General features: G+C 35.6%; 3 protein-coding genes across 3 annotated transcripts; 1 reads left to right on the top strand and 2 right to left on the bottom strand.

The window, feature by feature from the left end:
- Window positions 1-5811: 5811 nt before the first annotated feature.
- LOC111785234 (multicopper oxidase LPR2-like) lies at window positions 5812-7867 on the top strand. Its single transcript, XM_023665647.2, has 3 exons — window positions 5812-5997; window positions 6128-7585; window positions 7673-7867. Exons 1-3 carry the CDS (start codon window positions 5812-5814, stop codon window positions 7724-7726), a joined length of 1698 nt encoding a protein of 565 aa, XP_023521415.2. The 3' UTR covers window positions 7727-7867.
- Window positions 7787-12798, bottom strand: LOC111799104 (AP-5 complex subunit beta-like protein). Its single transcript, XM_023682510.2, has 4 exons — window positions 11045-12798; window positions 9995-10434; window positions 8029-9902; window positions 7787-7931 (listed from the first exon to the last, which is right to left on the bottom strand). Exons 1-3 carry the CDS (start codon window positions 12527-12529, stop codon window positions 8432-8434), a joined length of 3396 nt encoding a protein of 1131 aa, XP_023538278.2. The 5' UTR covers window positions 12530-12798; the 3' UTR covers window positions 7787-7931; window positions 8029-8431.
- A 2854-nt stretch (window positions 12799-15652) lies between these two features.
- LOC111791567 (BTB/POZ domain-containing protein At1g50280) lies at window positions 15653-18109 on the bottom strand. Its single transcript, XM_087122586.1, has 4 exons — window positions 17901-18109; window positions 17141-17826; window positions 16426-16894; window positions 15653-16300 (listed from the first exon to the last, which is right to left on the bottom strand). The coding sequence occupies exons 1-4, from the start codon at window positions 17964-17966 to the stop codon at window positions 15797-15799; spliced, it is 1725 nt and encodes a 574-aa protein (XP_086978712.1). The 5' UTR covers window positions 17967-18109; the 3' UTR covers window positions 15653-15796.
- Window positions 18110-18673: the final 564 nt, after the last annotated feature.

Raw genomic sequence — 18673 nt, 5'->3', positions numbered from 1 at the left:
GTTTAATCTTAAACATACCACAATTTATACACTAATTAAAAAATAAATAAATAAATTAAAATATATTTTTGAAAATTTTAAAATATTTAATAGACCCAGGTCCAACCGATATTGTCTTGTTTCGGCTTTTTCTTTCGGGCTTACCCTCAAGGCTTTAAAACGGGCTAGGGGAAGGTTTTCACACTCTTATAAAGGGTGATTTGTTCTCCTCCCCAACCAATGTGGGACATCATAATCCACCCCCTTCGGGGCCAGTGTCCTCGCTGGCACTCTTTCCTTCCTCCAATCGATGTGGGACCGCCCCTAAATCCACCCCCCTTTGGGGCTTAGTGTCTTTACTGGCACACCACTTCGTGTCTACCCCCCTTTCAGGGAAGAACGAGAAGGCTGGCACATCGTCCGGTGTCTGGCTCTGATACCATATTGTTAATACAGTAGAAAGTTTAAGAGTATTTTTATTAATTTAACCTAATTTTTACGAAAGATATACATTGTAGTCATTTTCTCCCGTGATTATCTTAGCTCAAAATTATAGTCGTTAGACTCTCACTCACTCTCGATTTTTGGCCATTAGACCTCGTGCTTGTATGGAACTTTTTGAAACATACCACGAGAATATAATTGCTCTCTCTCTCCATCTTTTATTTGTGATGAACGATTATGTATTTATAAATAAAGCACGTTACAATATATAGAAACTTATATTATAATGGAAAAAAAATATTATATTCAAATGAGTGACATAAAAACACTAAATTACAAGACAAGATGTATAAATATTTCGTTGTACTTTATTTTGGTTCGACTATATTAATACTTACGAGTTACGAGTTACTTCACTTTCACCTTATGAATACAATAATGCTTATTTATATTGTTGTTATCTATTTTAATTATATCAAACTAAAAACTAAATCTAGAACGGTAATAGAATGGTACGACAAAATATAATATTGAATTTTTTTGGCAAACAAAATGTGAGACGACTGTATCCTTCTAAATTTCGCGTGTGCATAATCTATTATTTTTCAAAACTAATGCGTGTGTGTATATCAATGCTTTCTTCTAGTTCATGCAAATTGTGCTCGAGTTTATCCCAACTAACTTCGCGTTCTTTCAAAAACCTTATAACTAAGTTTATCACAACAACATTTGAAGAACATTGATCTTGAGGTTCGAACTTATGGTTTAAAAATTTAAATAAATGACCCGAACAATCCAACTCGATATTTATGGTTAATTAGGTTGAGTTAGGTTCAATATTTTATAAAGGTTACTTGAACCGAAAAAATATTCTAACAATTATGTTGGCTCTAAAAAATGTCTTAATCAGACTCAACTCAATCTATTAACACTCCCTCTAATGTTTGTGAACATTTTGTTTTAATTGAATTTCTCGTGACACGTTCGGCTCCATCTACTTTATTGCCTCTATTATTCACACCCAGTTGGTTGAAGGATTTAAAAGTTATGTGTATCACCCGAGTAAAGGAGGAGTATATAAAGGAGCCGAAAATTACATTCGAATGAGAGCGATCCTGAGAATATTATGGCTATGAAAGGCTTAAAAGAATTGAAAGTTACTATCTATACCAAAAAAATGCACCTTTGACTAAATCATAAGAATTTCATGATTAAACGTGTTTTGCTTGAGCAATTCTATGTTAAGTGACCTTTTAAGAATTTTTCTAAAATGCATGTGAGTTAGAACAAAACATGTTGAAAAGACTTGTATTGATGTGTGGAGATATTCTTCACTCTTAGAACCGAGAAGTAAGTAAAACGATCATATTACAGGAGATGTAGGAGAATGTCAAGGTCATTAGGTATATTTGATTCTTAAAATATAACATAATAATTAAGTCTTCAATTCGATTATTATACTAATTATTTACGATTAAATATTTAATATGAAATTTTATCAGTATTCTCGTGGAATTTCTTTGTCTAACAATTTCATAAATACTCCTAAATTTTGTATTTTGTCTTAAAAATACCTCTAAACTTTTAAAAGTTGGTACTTTGTTTCAAAAATATCCGGTAATTTTAAACAATTTCATTACTTTTTAAAAAAATGTTCAAAAATATTTTATCGTTAATACTATGTTTAAAATTTTAAATTTAGTGTTAATACCTTTACTTATATATATATATATATATATATATTCTTACAATATCTCATAGATTATCTACGAACGTTTGAATGTTATTTCGAAAAGTTTATGAATATTTTTTTAAACATGGTAGATGTATTATTATTATTATTATTATTATTATTATTATTATTTAAATTTAAGGGTGTTTTTGAAGTTTTTTAAAAAAGTTTAAGGGTATTAAAACGTAATTTTTAAATACTTTTAAATGTTAAAAGGTATTTATTAAACTATTTTGAAAAGTTTAAGGTATTTTTATTAATTTAGTTTTTTTTTTCTTTTTTCTTTTTAGCGCTTTCTTTACCTACATTTTGTCTCTCTCCTCCCACAAATTTATTTATTTTTATTTTACTAATCAATTTTATATTTAATAGTTAGGCAACTCTACTAAATGCATATTTATTTATTAAAATAAATAAATAAATAAGAAACGATCATGAAGTGCTGAAACCAAACAATAAATACTTTTTTTTTTATTAAAAGTGCTTTTCATAATCTTTTTATTTTTTAATTTGGAAGAGCATGGTAGACACACTCTTCAAATCAATTAATATAATAATCAAATATTTAATAACGTATATAACGTATAGATTCTAATTTATATTTTTAAATTCTATTTTTTTTTATTGATTTACGAATAAATTCTAAAAAGAATTTTAATTTTTTTTATGTTTGAGCGAGATCGGGAGTAGAGACAAGGATGAAAAATATAATTACCGTCACCAGTCTCATTCAGTTAATATAGAAAAATCTTTTTCATTCCTCGTTTGAGTGGATATTCACCACTTTATTTAGAGGTAGGCTCCTGCAACGATGCATGTTAAATAGACATTTTTACCCCGAGTTAATATATATTGATTATTTTGCAAATTTTTATGTACCCAATACATATTTTCTTAGTTGAAGGATTAAATTAAAATTTTTTATTTAGAAACTAAAAGAAATATATTATGAATAGAGAGATGTGAATAAAATAAAATTTTAAATATTTAGAGATAAAAAAAAAAGGAATTTTTAAATTGTTTTAATAAATTTGACATCATATCAATTACTTATTAATAACCCAGGATGGATTTTGAAATTTAATTTTTTAAATTTTAATTAAATAACCGTTATTCCTTAATCTTTTCCAAAATTAAAAAAATTTAATGTTATTATCAAGAATTGGTCTAAATAAAAAAATAAGAATTAATAAATAAATAAAAATACTTTTTTTTTTACTTTTTTTTTTTTTTTATTTTAAATTAATGGTAAGTTTGGTAGGTCTTTTAGAACAATAATAATAAAAATATAAATATAAAAAATGGAGAATACTTCCATACATACATATATATATATATATATATATATATATATATATATATATATATATATATATATACATATATTTTGGTGTTCATGTCCGACCAACCCGAATTATCCCGCCTCAATCATAAGAAGAGTTGGGTTGAATTAAATGTTTTTTTTTTTTTTTTTTTTTTTAAAGTTTAGACTGAGTTGAATTTTTGAAAACCCGAAAAAATTTGATCCAATTTGGGGTTGACATTTTTTTCGTTGGTCAATCACATCAATCCGAACAATCTAAAAATGAGGTTATAACTTAACATAATCTTACCCTATTTTAACAAACAAAAAAAACAAAAATATAATATTTGTAAGAGATATTAATACATTTTAATTTGTAAATATTTGATATTTGAATTTTATAGACTTAATCAAACCTTCAGGGTGGCAAGTAGAGTTTTTTTTTTTAATAATTACAAAAATACTAATAAGGCAATCCAACCCAACTCGAAAATAAATGGTTGAGAGCTCTATTCGAATTGCTCAACCCATCCAACCCGAAATTTCACGTCGGTCAAAAATATTTTTCCGACATAATAGTGTACACTCCTTTTTTATTTTATTTTATTAATACCATTTAAGAAGTAAGATAAATAATTTTATTGATCTAAACGTTTGTCAATTTAAATTATTAAATAGAAATCAACTCTCTCAATGTTTAAATATTATCTGTATACAATATTATTTAAATGTAAAAAATGACATCAAATAAATACATAGTGATTATTTTTATCAATAGTTTTCTCGACTAATTAGCATAAATTGATTTTTTTTCTAAAAATATTTTTCACTAATTATAAATATTTTTTTAAAATGTCGGATATGATTAAAAAAAAAAGTATATCATTACTAAAAATTAATTTTGTGCAACTAAGAACGAGAAACAAAAGTGAAATTGAAAGTCCGAAAAACACAAGTAAGATGGAGAGTCTGATTTTCATTCATTAATGTTTACAACGTTTAAATATAATACAAACTACCGACTAAATCCTAAAAATAAAAATATATATATATATTATATTAACTAAATTTTGAAAATAAGAAAAAAAAATTTATTGATTACGACTCTATAAAATATATTATAATATAATGGTAATCACTTTTCAGTTAATTCTTAGGCTGTACACAGTTTTCAAGTCGAACTCTAATTTAAATTTGACATTTAAAATAAAATAACCACTTTAATCTATTATAATTAAACCACAATAACTTCGTTGGAATTTATAAAAGGCTACTTTTGTAATTTTCTATAAATATTAATTTTTTTTTTATGGTAATTAGTTTTTTTTTGAGTTTCCAACGTTCATTTTAAGAGTTACTACAATTCTCAACAGAACTCAAACACCTAATTTTACTTTTTTTTTAATCACTTTTATATTTCCTCAAAAAGGAAAAAAACAAATATTTTACTTAAAAAGCATTTTATTTAATAAATATTTTAAAAGAGAAAAAATTTGGATGAAAAAGAACTATAGAAATCATATTTCAAATTTGAATGAAATTTCGAGAACTTATTTTAATATTTAAGTCCACTGCTACTAAATATTGTTATCTTTGGACTTTTCTTTCTAGACTTTCTATCAAAGTCTCAAAACGTGTCTACTCTAGCCCTACTCCAACAAGTGTCTCGCACGGTCCAATGACGGAAAATAAAGTGGGTCTTATTAGTATAAGTAATAATTTTCAATTTTTTCAAGTCTTTTACGTAACATTTTCATTTAGTTGAATCAAATTCGAATGGTGTAAGCTAGATTGGGTTTCTCGTTTTTTCGACCAAACAAATCAAAATCCAAAATCCAAAATCTCAAATCCATTGCCATCCCAAGCCAATGAAATTTGGTTGTGAAGAAGCTTCCATGGCCAACATCCTTAAACATACCAATAAGCTACCGATGTTCATCAAAACATGGCTATCTCTGAACAGAACGGAACAGAACAAGAAGATGGTTTCCATGAATGGGTGTTGGTTTTTTCAACCTAAAAGGGGTTTGGTTTCTAATAATTACTTGCCTTTTTTAAGCTTTCCTTCTCTTCTTCCACTCTGTTTAATGGATCTAAATCCGTGGTCGGGAGAGGAACAGAAAAAGGGGGAAAACTAAAAAATCTTCCCAGAATTTGTTCTGATTAGTGGAGAAAAAAAGCACTGAGGTGGAGAATTAAAAGTTGCACAAACCGACAAAAACAATATAAAGTTGACACACTCGCTGTCTCTCTGACTTCCAGACCCGTTTCCCACTGTCTCAGACCACATATAATCCCCCATCCCTCTCCATTTTCTTCCAATTCAAGCATTGTTCATAGTTTTCTTCGAACAATGATGCTCCCAATTCTGTTCCTGTTTTGCTGTTTCTCTGCAACAACTGGGTTTGGTTCTGAACGGCTCATAAATCCCAAGAAGCTGCCTATGTTCGTCGACGACTTGCCGGAAATCCCCACACTCTCCGGCTTCCATGGCCGCCATTCCAAGCACCTCCGCCTTGGCATGTTCCTCAAGACATGGGTCTGTTTCTTCTTCCTCTTAAGAATCTGGGTTTTCTTTGAGATGAGTGAGGACAAATTTTGGAAAAATGGGTGTTGTTTTTTTCAACCCAAAAAGTAATTTTTCTTTTTTTTTTCCTTTGTCTGTGCAGAAATTTCACCGAGATCTTCCCCCGACTCCTGTTTTTGCTTACGGTGTTTCCAAGGACTCTGCAACAGTTCCTGGCCCTACAATCGAAGCCATCCATGGCATCTCCACGTATGTGACGTGGGAAAATCACCTCCCTGACCGGCATATTCTTCCATGGGACCCCACAATTCCGACTGCCATCCCTGCCGGGAATCGTGGCATCCCGACGGTGGTTCATCTCCATGGTGGCATCACCGAGCCTGGCAGCGATGGGCATGCAACCTCATGGTTCACTAATGGCTTCAAGCAGAAAGGACCCTCATGGACCAACAAGACATATCACTATAACAATCACCAGCACCCTGGTAATCTTTGGTACCATGATCATGCCATGGGGTTGACTAGAGTCAACCTTCTTGCTGGCCTGATTGGATCCTATATAATCCGTCACCCCCATGTCGAGGCTCCTCTCCGACTCCCTCACGGTCGTGAATTCGACCGTCCATTGGTCGTCTTTGATCGAAGCTTTCTCTACAATGGCTCCATCTTCATGAATTCCACCGGCAATAATCCCTCTATACATCCCCAGTGGCAACCTGAATACTTCGGCGATGTTATCGTCGTCAACGGTAAAGCCTGGCCACGTTTGACAGTACGACGTCGCAAGTATCGATTCCGCATCATCAATGCTAGTAACGCTAGATTCTTCAAATTTTTCTTTACCAATGGCCTTAGATTCATACATGTAGGATCGGACTCGGCCTACCTTGCAAAACCTGTAGTTTCCAAGGCGATCCTACTGGCACCATCAGAGATTGCTGACGTGGTGGTTGACTTTTCAAAGTCAATGAGTGACACAGTCATCCTAGCCAACGGTGCAGCCTACCCTTTTCCATCCGGGGATCCCGCAAGTGAAGGTAACAACAAAGTGATGAAATTTTATATTTCAAGAAAGAAAGAAGTTGAAACGCAGAGAGTTCCCAGCAAACTAATAGAGTACCCGAAACCAAAACTATCCGATGCATCGTACACTCGGTACATTGCCATGTACGAATACACGAGTGACATCGACGAGCCAATCCATCTATACATAAACGGAAAAAGGTATGAAGCACCAGTGACAGAGAAGCCAAAGGTAGGGAGCACAGAGATATGGTACGTGATCAATCTGACAGAGGACAATCATCCATTACACATTCACCTCGGGCTACTGGCCGCACTCGACCAGACAGAGCTGGTTCGGCTGGAAGAGTTTAAGGATTGCATGACGAAAAAAAACGATGCAGTGAAGTGCAAAATTGAACAACATGCACGTGGAAAACGGATTAAGGTAAGCAGTCATGAGAAAGGGTGGAAGAATGTCTACAAGATGATGCCTGGATATGTGACAAAGATACTGGTGAGGTTTTCCAACATACAATCGAACGCATCATACCCGTTCGATGCAACTGCAGAGCCTGGCTATGTTTACCATTGTCACGTAAGTAGCAAGTTCATATTATTGACTAAATGTTTCTAAAGCAAGCGTAGATCATAACTAACATGCATTACTATATGATTGTTGCAGATATTGGATCATGAAGACAATGAGATGATGAGACCATTGAAGCTGGTTGACTGAGAAGGGGCTGTGGAAGAAGACCACAACAAACAAATCTCAACACAAATGAACAATTTGAACTATGTATCAAAAAGTGTACTGTTTGCTTTGTATACTGCATCCAATAAACATTACAGAGAGAAACTCACATAAAAACGAGCTCATTCTAGTGTCTTACCTTAGCAAATTTTCTCGAGCGAGCGCATAATCCTGAATATGCTTGAACCTGGCAAAAAGAAATTCAGAAACGAGTTACAAACAGATATCAATAAGATCTTGAGTATTTGACCAAATATCAAAACAAAACTTATACACATACTAACCTGATTTTTCAAGCCAGAACGAGCAATCCCTTTTGTGTTTTCCAATGTCGTTCTTATCAACACTTGAAAACACTCTCTGAGATATAAATATAATGAGAAAAATGTATGATCATAAGTCTCAAAGCAAGAAATCATATCACGTGGTTTTAACCTGTATGCATCGTAAATACAGACTAAGTTTACATTTGCAACTTTTAAGCCTCTGCTATAATGATCCCCAACTTAAAGAAAGTGCCCTCTTCCGTACACAGAAAGAATACAATTTGAGCAGAAACTACAAGAATTTACTAATTTTGTATATCTACCAAGGGTTTCCAAGAAAAAAATACCCTCATCTTGCAAGTGTCTACAACAAAACTAGATAGACTCGTCCGAGGTGATAGATAAACTGATAGATATCCTCTTATGCGAGAAACAGAGCCTCCAAGTAATCATCGACGTAAGCCAAGCAAGGCCAGTGATCGGTTCGAATTCGAACTAAGGTTGAACAATCGGAAACTTCCATCTGGAAAAGAAGGTGAAACCTTGGTGGAAGAAATATCAAAATATGAAAGTGACCCATGTTTCTCTTATAGCTACTGAGGTTGCTTCCCATTTCATCTTCATTTGAAAAATATGTAAGACGTAGTGGGCCTCTATCAAGATCAGGTACTGAAGAGGTCAGTTGTGAGAAGTTCTCAGATGCCATGTCCTCCCAGATGACGTTCTTGATAATATCTCGATCCTTCACGATTTCAATGAGCTGTTCGCCTATAACGCTCACGACAAAAGGAGCCAGGTAGAGTTCAACAGCCTCAATCAAAGAAGCCACTGAGACTTCAAGTAGTTTGACTGATCTGGTTCCACTAATAGCTGCAACTCCTTTGCCTCCTTTCAGTGAAAATGTCTCTCGCCCAGTATTGGAAGATGTTCCACATGCCTCCCAAAGAGCATTGAATAAATCTGAATAATAACCAGGGATTTCATCCATGGAAATATCTGATGGGACAACAGCTTTAAGAAACAAATCTTCAAGTCCTACTGTGATACTCTGAAGAGGACCACGAATGATCTGGCCACTTCCTGCAGTAGATTCAATTGAGACATCGACGAGTCCTGGTGTGGGCTCCCTTGGTTCCAATTCAACTGCTACCAGAGCCTTAAATCTTTCATCTTTTCCATAACCATTCTGAACGGGAACAATGTCCAATGAGGAGACCCTTTTACTAGGACTGCCTTCATCCCCTGTAGACTCTCCCAAAATAAAAGGTATATGACGAGATGGAATAGAACCAAAAGGTGCAGATGAAGAAAACTTGAGCACAGTTGCATACATTGCAGGATGGTTATCCGTATCATCCAAATTCTTAGCAAATGTATCACTTCCCCAAATGCGATTGAATGGCTCCGATTCAAAACTTAAGCTACAAAATATTGTAACTTTAAGCCCTGGCATATGCCTGAAGTCAGGAATGCATGAAAAATGTCTCCGTAATATATCCAAAATCTTGGAAATCTTCGAGTCCATCACACGCAACGGCTCCTGAGCTAGATTAATTGTTTCAATGTTAGAAGAGAACTCAGTCACCCTTTCTTCAACCACAGGTTCGCCGTCCCTGATACCCTCTGACAAACCAAGCTTATAATCTTCAACTCCTAGAGTTGATAGAGATAATGACCAGGATTGCTTTACAAGTAAGGGGATTTTTCGTTTTAAATGTATATAGGATGAGATGTTTCTGGACTTTTTTAGATCATGAGAAAGTCGTGGAGACTGGACATTGTACAAAGCACCAGAATGAAGAGATTGAGAAATGCCAAAGGGTTGGTCTCCAAGTTTTAGCAAGTCCCTAAGCTTCTTTCCAGGTACACAAATCAGCATACGTAAATAGATCCTGAAATAAATAAATAAATTAACTCATTAATTAAGAAGCTGGATCAAAAGAAGACAATAGAAAGAACGCGAGAAAATCTTGATTTAATGTACCTTGCATTATCACGAACTTCCAAGTCGGGAAAATAGAGGCAAGTAAACGCAAGAAGACGAGACATTTTAAGGAACAATCGAGAACTTTGGTGGTGCATCAACAACGTCCTGCAAATGCCAAGTACCTTACTTCCAAGAGACCAAGACTTCAGCCCCGTATCCGGTCCATGTTTCTCAACAAGAAACAGCATGAACTTAGCAAAGAGTCCAAGCAATCCACTGGGAGGTATCGTATCATTTTCGGCCATTCTATTGAATACTGAGAAGCAAGACACCAGTTTGTAGTTTATTGCAACTTTTGGAAGCAAATGCTCGTCAAATTTCTGGAGCAGGCTCTCTGCTAACCATCTGTGCTTTTGACACCTTAACAACCGGTCAGTGAAAGCAACGATAACGGGAACCAATCTCTGATTTTCCAATATTAACTCCACAAGCATCTCCTGGAAGGTAAATATTGTAAACATCAAAATACAGTTGATTCTCTTTTTTTTGTTGACCCCTATTCCCCATTCTAACAAATATGTTAAGCAGAAAGAGAGAGGCCTTCAGTGGTTTGTCACGAACAAACGGGCTTCTCGTGGCTAAGGCTTAATTTCCTCCTCCAAATCCTCCAGAGGGCAGGTTTCACACATATTTTAACCTTCTAGCCCATTGGAGGAAACCAGAAGCAATTTCTCAAACCAAAACACCAGAGAGAAATATCACTAGAATTGGAAATTAATTCAGCATTCGTTACCACTAGTGAATGTTACAGGCAGACAATGTGCGGTGCTTTGGACCTGGACTCTAAAGTTTATTGGATACTGGCATACTGCTATATTAGCTCATGGTTCTAAACCCAATTTCATGCTTCTTAGCCTTATAAGCAGTATGAAACCATGAAGATTGAAAATAATGCTCTTTAGAGTAACACTTTTCATGGTTAAGACAAAATTCACCAGCAGAACAACAATCAGCAGATCAACATGGAAAAATTAACTTTATTACTTGCTAGTTTAGAAAATGGAGAACTAAACACAACAGAAATGGGAAAATAGAGCAGTGTAGAACCTGCAACATCCGGAAGATGCTGGAATCCACAAGAATTTTATCGGCGTTCGAGTCGGAGACAGAATGAGATGACACCCCTATCAAGAATTTATGGAAGGCACGAAAAGCTACAGCAGTTTCTGTGCTTCCTGAAGGTAGCCATTTGAAAGCTGATACGCATACCAGACCATCTTGAAGAAGCTTCACCACTGACTTTCCAGAATCTGAATCTTGATCTGAAACAGTCTCAGCTTTGGACATTTGATTACGTATTGAGGTGAAGGCAAGAAGGTCGAGCTTCAAAGCTTTAAGAGCAAGCGGATCAAACACTGCCGGATAAAAGTTCAAACCCATTTCAGCAGCTGAAGTCATCTTTTTGCCTAGTGGACTATCAGTCCTGAATAAACCCAACAACCAATGGAGTGCAAGCAAACGGAAAACCAGATGTTGCTGTGTTTCTCTAGAAATCAACAAAAGACGGCGAGCAATCTCGCCTTCTTGCTCATCAAATGCGTCTAAAAAATGCAAATACATCATCAAAACAACATGGCACAGCATAGGATCAAAGGAATATATCATTCCAAAGAATTGCACCTTCAACATTGACGCCTGCAACTCCAAAGCTAAAGCTACGGGCATTATCATTGTCATAAATTCAACCATAGCAGGCGGAGTAAGAATTTGTGGCGATTCAAGCAAGAACGCTATCGCCCTCCTCAATTCTTTAGAATTCAATCCAGGAGAAACCTCCCTATTCACGCTCGAATCTGGGGCAAGAACAGATGGCGGAACATTGAAAGGAACCAAAGGAACGGACGTGCTGAGAATCGAGACGCTCGATCTTTGAGCAACAATATTACTGATGACGGTTGTGAATAGCAAAATATAGCTCTGGGATGCGTGCGTGCGCTCGCTTTGGCACAAGCTCCATAGATGTCCCACAACAAGTGACAGTAAACAAGGGTAAGCCTTCTCCAATTCCCTCAAGCACTCGGACGCAATTGCGCGGGTCTGTCTATCAATCCCATGATTTGGGCGATTAACAACGGTAAGCAGCAATTCAATCAAGCTCTCCAGCAATCGAACATCGAAATTCCTCAAGGCATCGAGGGAAATGAAAATGGATGTGGTGGAGACCATAATTTGCTCCTTGAGAGAGAAGGTAAAATGAAGGCCATCGGAGTTCGGAGATTGGACAACCACGCGAAGGGTATCAACCAAACGCTCTAATATGGATTCAGATACAGCAGAGTCAGGGGAATCGGACAAGGAAACGAACTCGTCGATGAAATGGAGGAGCTGAAGCTTGAGATTGAGAGGGAAATCCCGCTTGGGGATGGAGGAGAGAACCAAGTCGATAAGAGAAGAAGGTGTGATGGAAAATTGAGAAGTCCATCGGTGAAGACGAGGTCCACCGCTGTGGAAGTCTTCAAAGAAGGATTCCCAATCTTGTAAGGAAAGGGACTTCAATGGCGGCTTGGTATTATCGGAAGTTTGATCGGACATACTCTAATTGGCTGCAGAGTTCAATTTGGTCGATTATCAATTAGAGAAGAAGAGCGAAAGCCTCACCGGAGTAAACATAGGAACTATCCCAAAGGAGAGAAGATGAAACTGCTGCGAAATTCGACGGCGAAGGAAATCTGAGGGGAGAGGAACGGTGCCATTGTTGAAGATGTCAATCCCAAATCGGATTATGCCACTGTTTATTGGACGGACGGCGGGTTTCTACCGCCAGGCTCGCGGTGGCGATTCAGTTAAGAAATGGCGAGGGAGGATAGGAGAATCGTAGGCCTGCCAGTTTCAAGGCCGGCCCAAAGAGGAGGGATTTGGGCCACTTGAGCCCTAAGCCCAAAATAAAATTTTAAATCCCAAAATTTATACTGAATTATTTTACCCTATTTATGTACATTTTATTTTCTAAATTACATTTAATTATTATTTGTATGATAAACATTGTTTTAAAATTTTAATTTTTCACACGAATTTTTTTTAATAATTCGGATATTCTAACCCTTTTATCGCGTGTCTATATGATTTGAATATTTGATTTTGATCGGGTTGATATTTTTAAAAATAAAAAATTCAATTTAATTTGCGAGTTATATTTTTATTTTGTTCGTCTAATCAATAAGACGAATACTTTTTAAAATATTAAGAATATTTTACTTTTTGTAATTAATATTCTCAGTATATTTTATATTTGATATTTGAAATTTATAAGATTTTAATTAATAATATAATATTTATTAAGCATAAGTAGAATTTTCTTAATAATTAAAAAAAAAAAATCAAAGAACAACCAGACAACCCTATTGAACTTTCTCCACGTTTCTTCAATTTAAATTGCCTAACTTTCTGTAACGGTCCAGATCCACCGCTAGCTAGATATTGTCCTCTTTAGACTTTTCCTTTCGGGATTCCCCTCAAGACTTTAGAATGGGTATGAAAAAGGTTTTCATACCCTTATAAATGGTGGTTTGTTCTCCTCCCCAACCAATATGGGACATCACAATTTCAGTTTTGTTTAATTGTAGACAAAACCGAAGTCGACTGCAATATTTCTATTATGTGAATGAAATGTAAATCAAGATTTGAAATTCAAATTCGACACTTAACAGCTCTGACACCCTAGGAACATGTGAATAAGAATAGAATACTCTTAAAAAGAACATGGGTATCGATTTTTTAGGATAGTATTCACTCTTATAAACAACTTAAGACAACTAAGTAGCATTGTCATATCATAGGAGGAATGTCAAGGCCATGAGTCGCGGAATTCAAGGTACAAATCTTGTTCGAATCCTAGAAATAAAACGTCACAAATGATATCAAAGTGAAACTTGTCCTAGTAAAAGAATAAATAAGTTATCTTGACAAATTTTAAAAAAGAAATTAAAACAATAAATTATAATATTTTGATAGTTTTAATCCATAGGATTGATTCTATAATAAGGAACCTCAAATTTAGACCTCAATTACTAATTGTAATTAAGTTATAAAAATAAAAGATTTAATAAATGAAAATAATAATAATAATAATAATGAAAATGGAGCATGCCCAAAGCCCTGGCGCTTTCCCTTGGCCACGTGTAGTAGAGAGTGCTTTTTCTTTATTTATTTATTTATTTATTTATTTATTTATTATTATTATTATTGTTATTATTTGTAGCGGAGAAGCGGCGCCCAATTAGTCGCCAAATTGCGATTAATTAATAAAAATGTGTTGATTCCTTGTAATGGTCCCTTCAACTGCAAACACCCACGGCATTGTGTCACGGGAATTAATATTTCTTATTTTAATATTCCAAAATCACCAATAAACCAACCAATTTTGTTCTTTCTTTCTACCATCCAATTTTTTTAAATCTTTTAAATATGCTTTCAAATTTAAATTGCCTATAAAATTTTTTAAAATATTTAGTTTTGGAGAAATAAAATACTTTTTTAAAAAACTTCAATATATTTTTTTTTTAAATTCAAATATATATTTATTGTTTCATGAATTCAAAAGTAACTTCAAAATATTTATATATATTTTATGATATGATGCGTCAATAAATTGTTTTCATCCGTATATTGTGATGGTAATAATTCTGCTGAACTTTTTATTTTATTTGTTATAAAAACAATAATAGTAACTAGTCAGGTTGGTTGAAGATCATAGAGTGAGTCCCATCTTCCTTAATTTAGCTGAAGATTATGAGTTTATAAAAATACTATATTCATTGGAAGGAGCCCAGAGCAAAGCCATGACAGCTTATGCTCAAAGGGAAAGCCCAAAGCAAAGCCACGAGAGCTTAAGCTCAAAGTCGACAATATCATATCATTGTGGAGAGTCATGATTCCTAATAATAACAAGGTTATTTTTTAACTTTTTAAAATAAATTCAGATATTAATGAAACTCTTAAAATTTAAGAATATTATCGAAACTTTTATAATTTATGGGTATTTTTAAAATAAAATTTTGGGTATTCCTTATGATAATTTAGGTTTTGTGTATTTTAATTTGTAGACTTTTGAATTTATTTTAGGATAAAAATTATTTTATATTCCTAATCTTTCGTATAAATAAAAATTTTAAACTCTTATAAATAAATCAATTTGGACTATATATATATATATATGAGAATGGTTTCTCTCTCAATTCTCTAAGTACGTTGTTTACGAAATCTAGACCGTTCATCCATTTGAAATGGAGGGTGCAAAATGGATGATTATAAATTTGCATAATGTAAATTAACGTTTGAAAACCTAATCCGATCTATGTTTAATAGATAGTTATTTTGGGAATTGAGGGACAATGATTAAATAAACATAGGAGACTGAAATGGCAAGCTCATGTGTGCAAGTACACGTGTCTGCATCCAATTGGTTGTCCATAGCTGAAGCTGCTAAATCAGCTCGGTTTTGGCCACTGGTTTTCTTCACCAGACAAATCTGATTCCATTTCTTACCATTTTCTGTCTCTTTTTGACTTCTTTCTTCTCTTCCTCACCAAGATGCTTCAACTTCCCATTATTTTACTCTCACTAAGATTCTCACTCTAAATTTAAAACTCCTCTCAACTTGCATTTTCTTTTTCGATCTCAAACTTCGCTCGTGGGTCGATGAGTTTCATGTTCGTATGAAGCAATCACATGATGGATTTATACATACAGATACAATAGGTATGTGACATTACTTGGCTACATAGGTGTGTGTACATGTTGTTCGACCAAAAAGTTAATGATGGTGTGTAAGAAGATACTTACGAGATGAGTCGATTTAGTTTAACATAGTCTAGGCAAGGCTCTGTGGTAAGTAGGTGGTGAAGTGATGGCAGTTTGTCTAACCAAAGTGGACATGTTACTCTTCATTTCCCTACAAACTTTCTCCAATTCTATCACTCTCCATTGCATCCTTTGCAGGTTTAGTTTCATGTCTTGGTTGTTGTTGTTGTTGGTGTCTTGGCCTGTGCTGCTGCTACACCCTTCTGACTCAAAGCTGCTACTTGATAAAACCCTTTGACATTCGCTGCTGTAATACTCAGTACTGCTCCGATCATCCTCCTCCCCTGCTGCTGCTACCATTGCCATCGCCGACGCGGTCGCCGTCGTTTCCTCTTTGCTTGAACGACCACCTCCCATTGCCTGACACTTCAGTGCCTCCACTGCTATCCTTGGCGGCACTCTTGGATTCTTTGCCAAGGCCTTGCATGTCTCTAGGCTCAGCTTCTCATGATTTAGACATCTACATAGCCTCGACCTCTCTTCCATTGAAAGATTTGGATGAGACTGGAACACAATACACACAATAAACAATCCTTTTCAGATTAATTGCCACTCATTCTACCTCTGATTTTCAATACAAAAATGGAACGATAAAGAGGTTTATGAGCTTGAATTCTTGTTCTACTCACCTCTAGATAGATGTCAATTGCTCTGTAAACTCCATCGAAGCAATCTCTAGCACAGTCCGGCAAGCTCTCGGCAACTCCCAAGAATTTGGATATTTTGAGGTTTTGATCGGGAGAAATTTCCCCCAAATACTTGTCAACCAGTTTCCCCACTTTTTTCAGCTTGTGCACAGACAAAGCTCCATCGTTGTTCACAAATACTCTGATTAATCTTATCACCAGATTCACATCGTAAGTGCATTTGTGGTGGCCGGAGATCAGCAAATCATCCAGTTTGGCCTGATCCAGCATCCCGCCGATCATCCTCTCCAACCCACTCCGGCAATCTTTGCTCAGACCAAAACCAGACACCACTCTCAACACCCAGAACAGCCCCCGGCAAGAAAACATACTTTTCCCCACCATTACCACCCCGTGCACTGCGGTGTCCGCTAGCCCGCCGTACTCTCCCCTCGGCCGCCCACTCCCATACCTGTTAAACATATGAATCAAACCTTCAATATACTGCAGTTTAATATGTTAACCAGAGACCTTCAATCAATAGTTGCTCATTCCTAAAGAGAAGGCTCAAGTTCATTAGTCCAATCATAAGGATATGTATGTGATCATTGATACCTATTTCTTAAGCTTACGAGTTTAATCTGTTATCGAAACATAAGATTATGTGATTAATATTCATAGTTGAAGCTTTTGGATTCAATGTTAGTGTAACACGTACCCAACAGTGCTCTGAGCAGCGGTTTTGAGGTAATGGAGGAGAAATCTGGTGAGAATCAAACTGTTATTGCTGCTCCCGTAGCTCCCCATCCCCTGTACGACTTTTTCAATGATCCGAGCAGGCAATAACGACATGTCGTCGAACCACCACAATTTGGTAGATAATCTTGAATTACCAGACGCATTATCAGGCGAGGAGGAAGAAGAAGAGGAAGAAGGAGTGACGAGGCTCGCATTGGAATTCTGTGCAATCTTGGCCAATAAAGCACAAACGAGCTTCTGCAAAAGCCCTGACGAATCTGCAAAAGCGAAAAAGGATTCGCAACTCCGAAGGCACAACAATAAATCACTCCACGACCAGTAAAAGATTCCGTCGAGGAAATTCTCAGTCTGGAGGATGAGGTTCCCAGCGGCGACCTCCTCCGTCATTCCAAGGAACACGGCGCAGCAATGGAGTAATGCAACATTAGAGACAGTGATGTCGATTTGAGCGCGGTTGTAGCAGAATCTTGAGATGAGTTCGAATCCATTCACTCCTCCAGGAAAATCATCGATCTCAATAGCGGAATTAGAGAAATCATCGCTGGAACTAGCACCAAAGGCAGTTGTTGTGGTTGTTCGCCTTCTCGCTCGCCTATGCTGCTTGCTAATCCGCCGGAATCTTGAGGAATAAGCCGAAATAACCTTCTGCAAAACAAAATGTAAAGAAAACAAGATGAGAAAAAGGAAGAAATGGAAAAAGAAAACGAAGCCAAAAACACCTCGCTGAGAAAGAAAGTATGCTGGGCGGCGATGTGGACTTGGAGATAGGTGGATTGCGGAGTCATGGCTGTGGAGGAAAGTTGCAGAGCAACAATGGCGGAAGAGAGAGAAAGAGAGAGAGAAAGAGGAGTGAAAGAGGGGGAAGGGAAAGAGAAGCATATTTGTGGGGGCAATGGAGAAGGATTCGTTTGGAGCGATGGCGATGGGCGATGTCGTGTAAGCTTTTATTTTATTAATATTTTTCCACGCTTCCTGTGACCATTATTATTTGCAATTATAATTTTAAAAATTATTTAAAATTCTCGTGAATAATTCAACCAACTTGCCTTCAAATTGTTTAACTTGGGAGCCTCCTAAAAAAATTAATTTAAAACATTATGTTACAATTTTTTAATTATTTAAAAAATTATATTTATCCATGTCATCACTAACATAGTCATCACGAGCATCAGTTACAAATGTCAAATATTCTATCATTAACCTCAATTACAAATGTCAAATATTGTTCATATTGCTGGAGTTGACTTAACATAGTCAACATCGACCAAAATATTTGATTTAAAAAAAATTTAACCGCGTACGCTCTGGTTGAACAAGATTGAACCTTTTTTTCTTCAACCGATGTATGTAAAGGAGTTCCCACGAGGGAATGGGCTTTCTCGGGACCGCCTTGTCTATGTACTCGGGTCCTCTCTTGAAGATGTGCGCGCGATATGAGAAAAAAGAGTAGGTTGGGAGGAACCAATGAAAAGCCAGGGTAGAGCCTCGGAGC

The sequence above is a fragment of the Cucurbita pepo genome, chromosome 1, assembly GCF_057944985.1.
Source record: "Cucurbita pepo subsp. pepo isolate OVF chromosome 1, ASM5794498v1, whole genome shotgun sequence".
NCBI lineage: Eukaryota > Viridiplantae > Streptophyta > Magnoliopsida > Cucurbitales > Cucurbitaceae > Cucurbita > Cucurbita pepo.
Note: the sequence above shows the minus strand (reverse complement) of the source record. Positions and strands in the feature narration are given on the sequence as shown.

Bases quoted from the DNA above. Each gene is read 5' to 3' on its own strand.
- LOC111785234 (XM_023665647.2), top strand. From the start codon at position 5,812: ATGATGCTCCCAATTCTGTTCCTGTTTTGCTGTTTCTCTGCAACAACT. The intron at 5,998-6,127 runs GTCTGTTTCTTC...TTGTCTGTGCAG, and splicing joins GCATGTTCCTCAAGACATGG to AAATTTCACCGAGATCTTCC. The intron at 7,586-7,672 runs GTAAGTAGCAAG...TGATTGTTGCAG, and splicing joins GCTATGTTTACCATTGTCAC to ATATTGGATCATGAAGACAA.
- LOC111799104 (XM_023682510.2), bottom strand. From the start codon at position 12,529: ATGTCCGATCAAACTTCCGATAATACCAAGCCGCCATTGAAGTCCCTT. The intron at 10,435-11,044 runs GTTCTACACTGC...TTTACCTTCCAG, and splicing joins GCATCTTCCGGATGTTGCAG to GAGATGCTTGTGGAGTTAAT. The intron at 9,903-9,994 runs GTACATTAAATC...TATTTATTTCAG, and splicing joins GAAGTTCGTGATAATGCAAG to GATCTATTTACGTATGCTGA.
- LOC111791567 (XM_087122586.1), bottom strand. From the start codon at position 17,966: ATGACTCCGCAATCCACCTATCTCCAAGTCCACATCGCCGCCCAGCAT. The intron at 17,827-17,900 runs GTGTTTTTGGCT...TTTGTTTTGCAG, and splicing joins ATACTTTCTTTCTCAGCGAG to AAGGTTATTTCGGCTTATTC. The intron at 16,301-16,425 runs GTGAGTAGAACA...ATTGTGTTCCAG, and splicing joins CAATTGACATCTATCTAGAG to TCTCATCCAAATCTTTCAAT.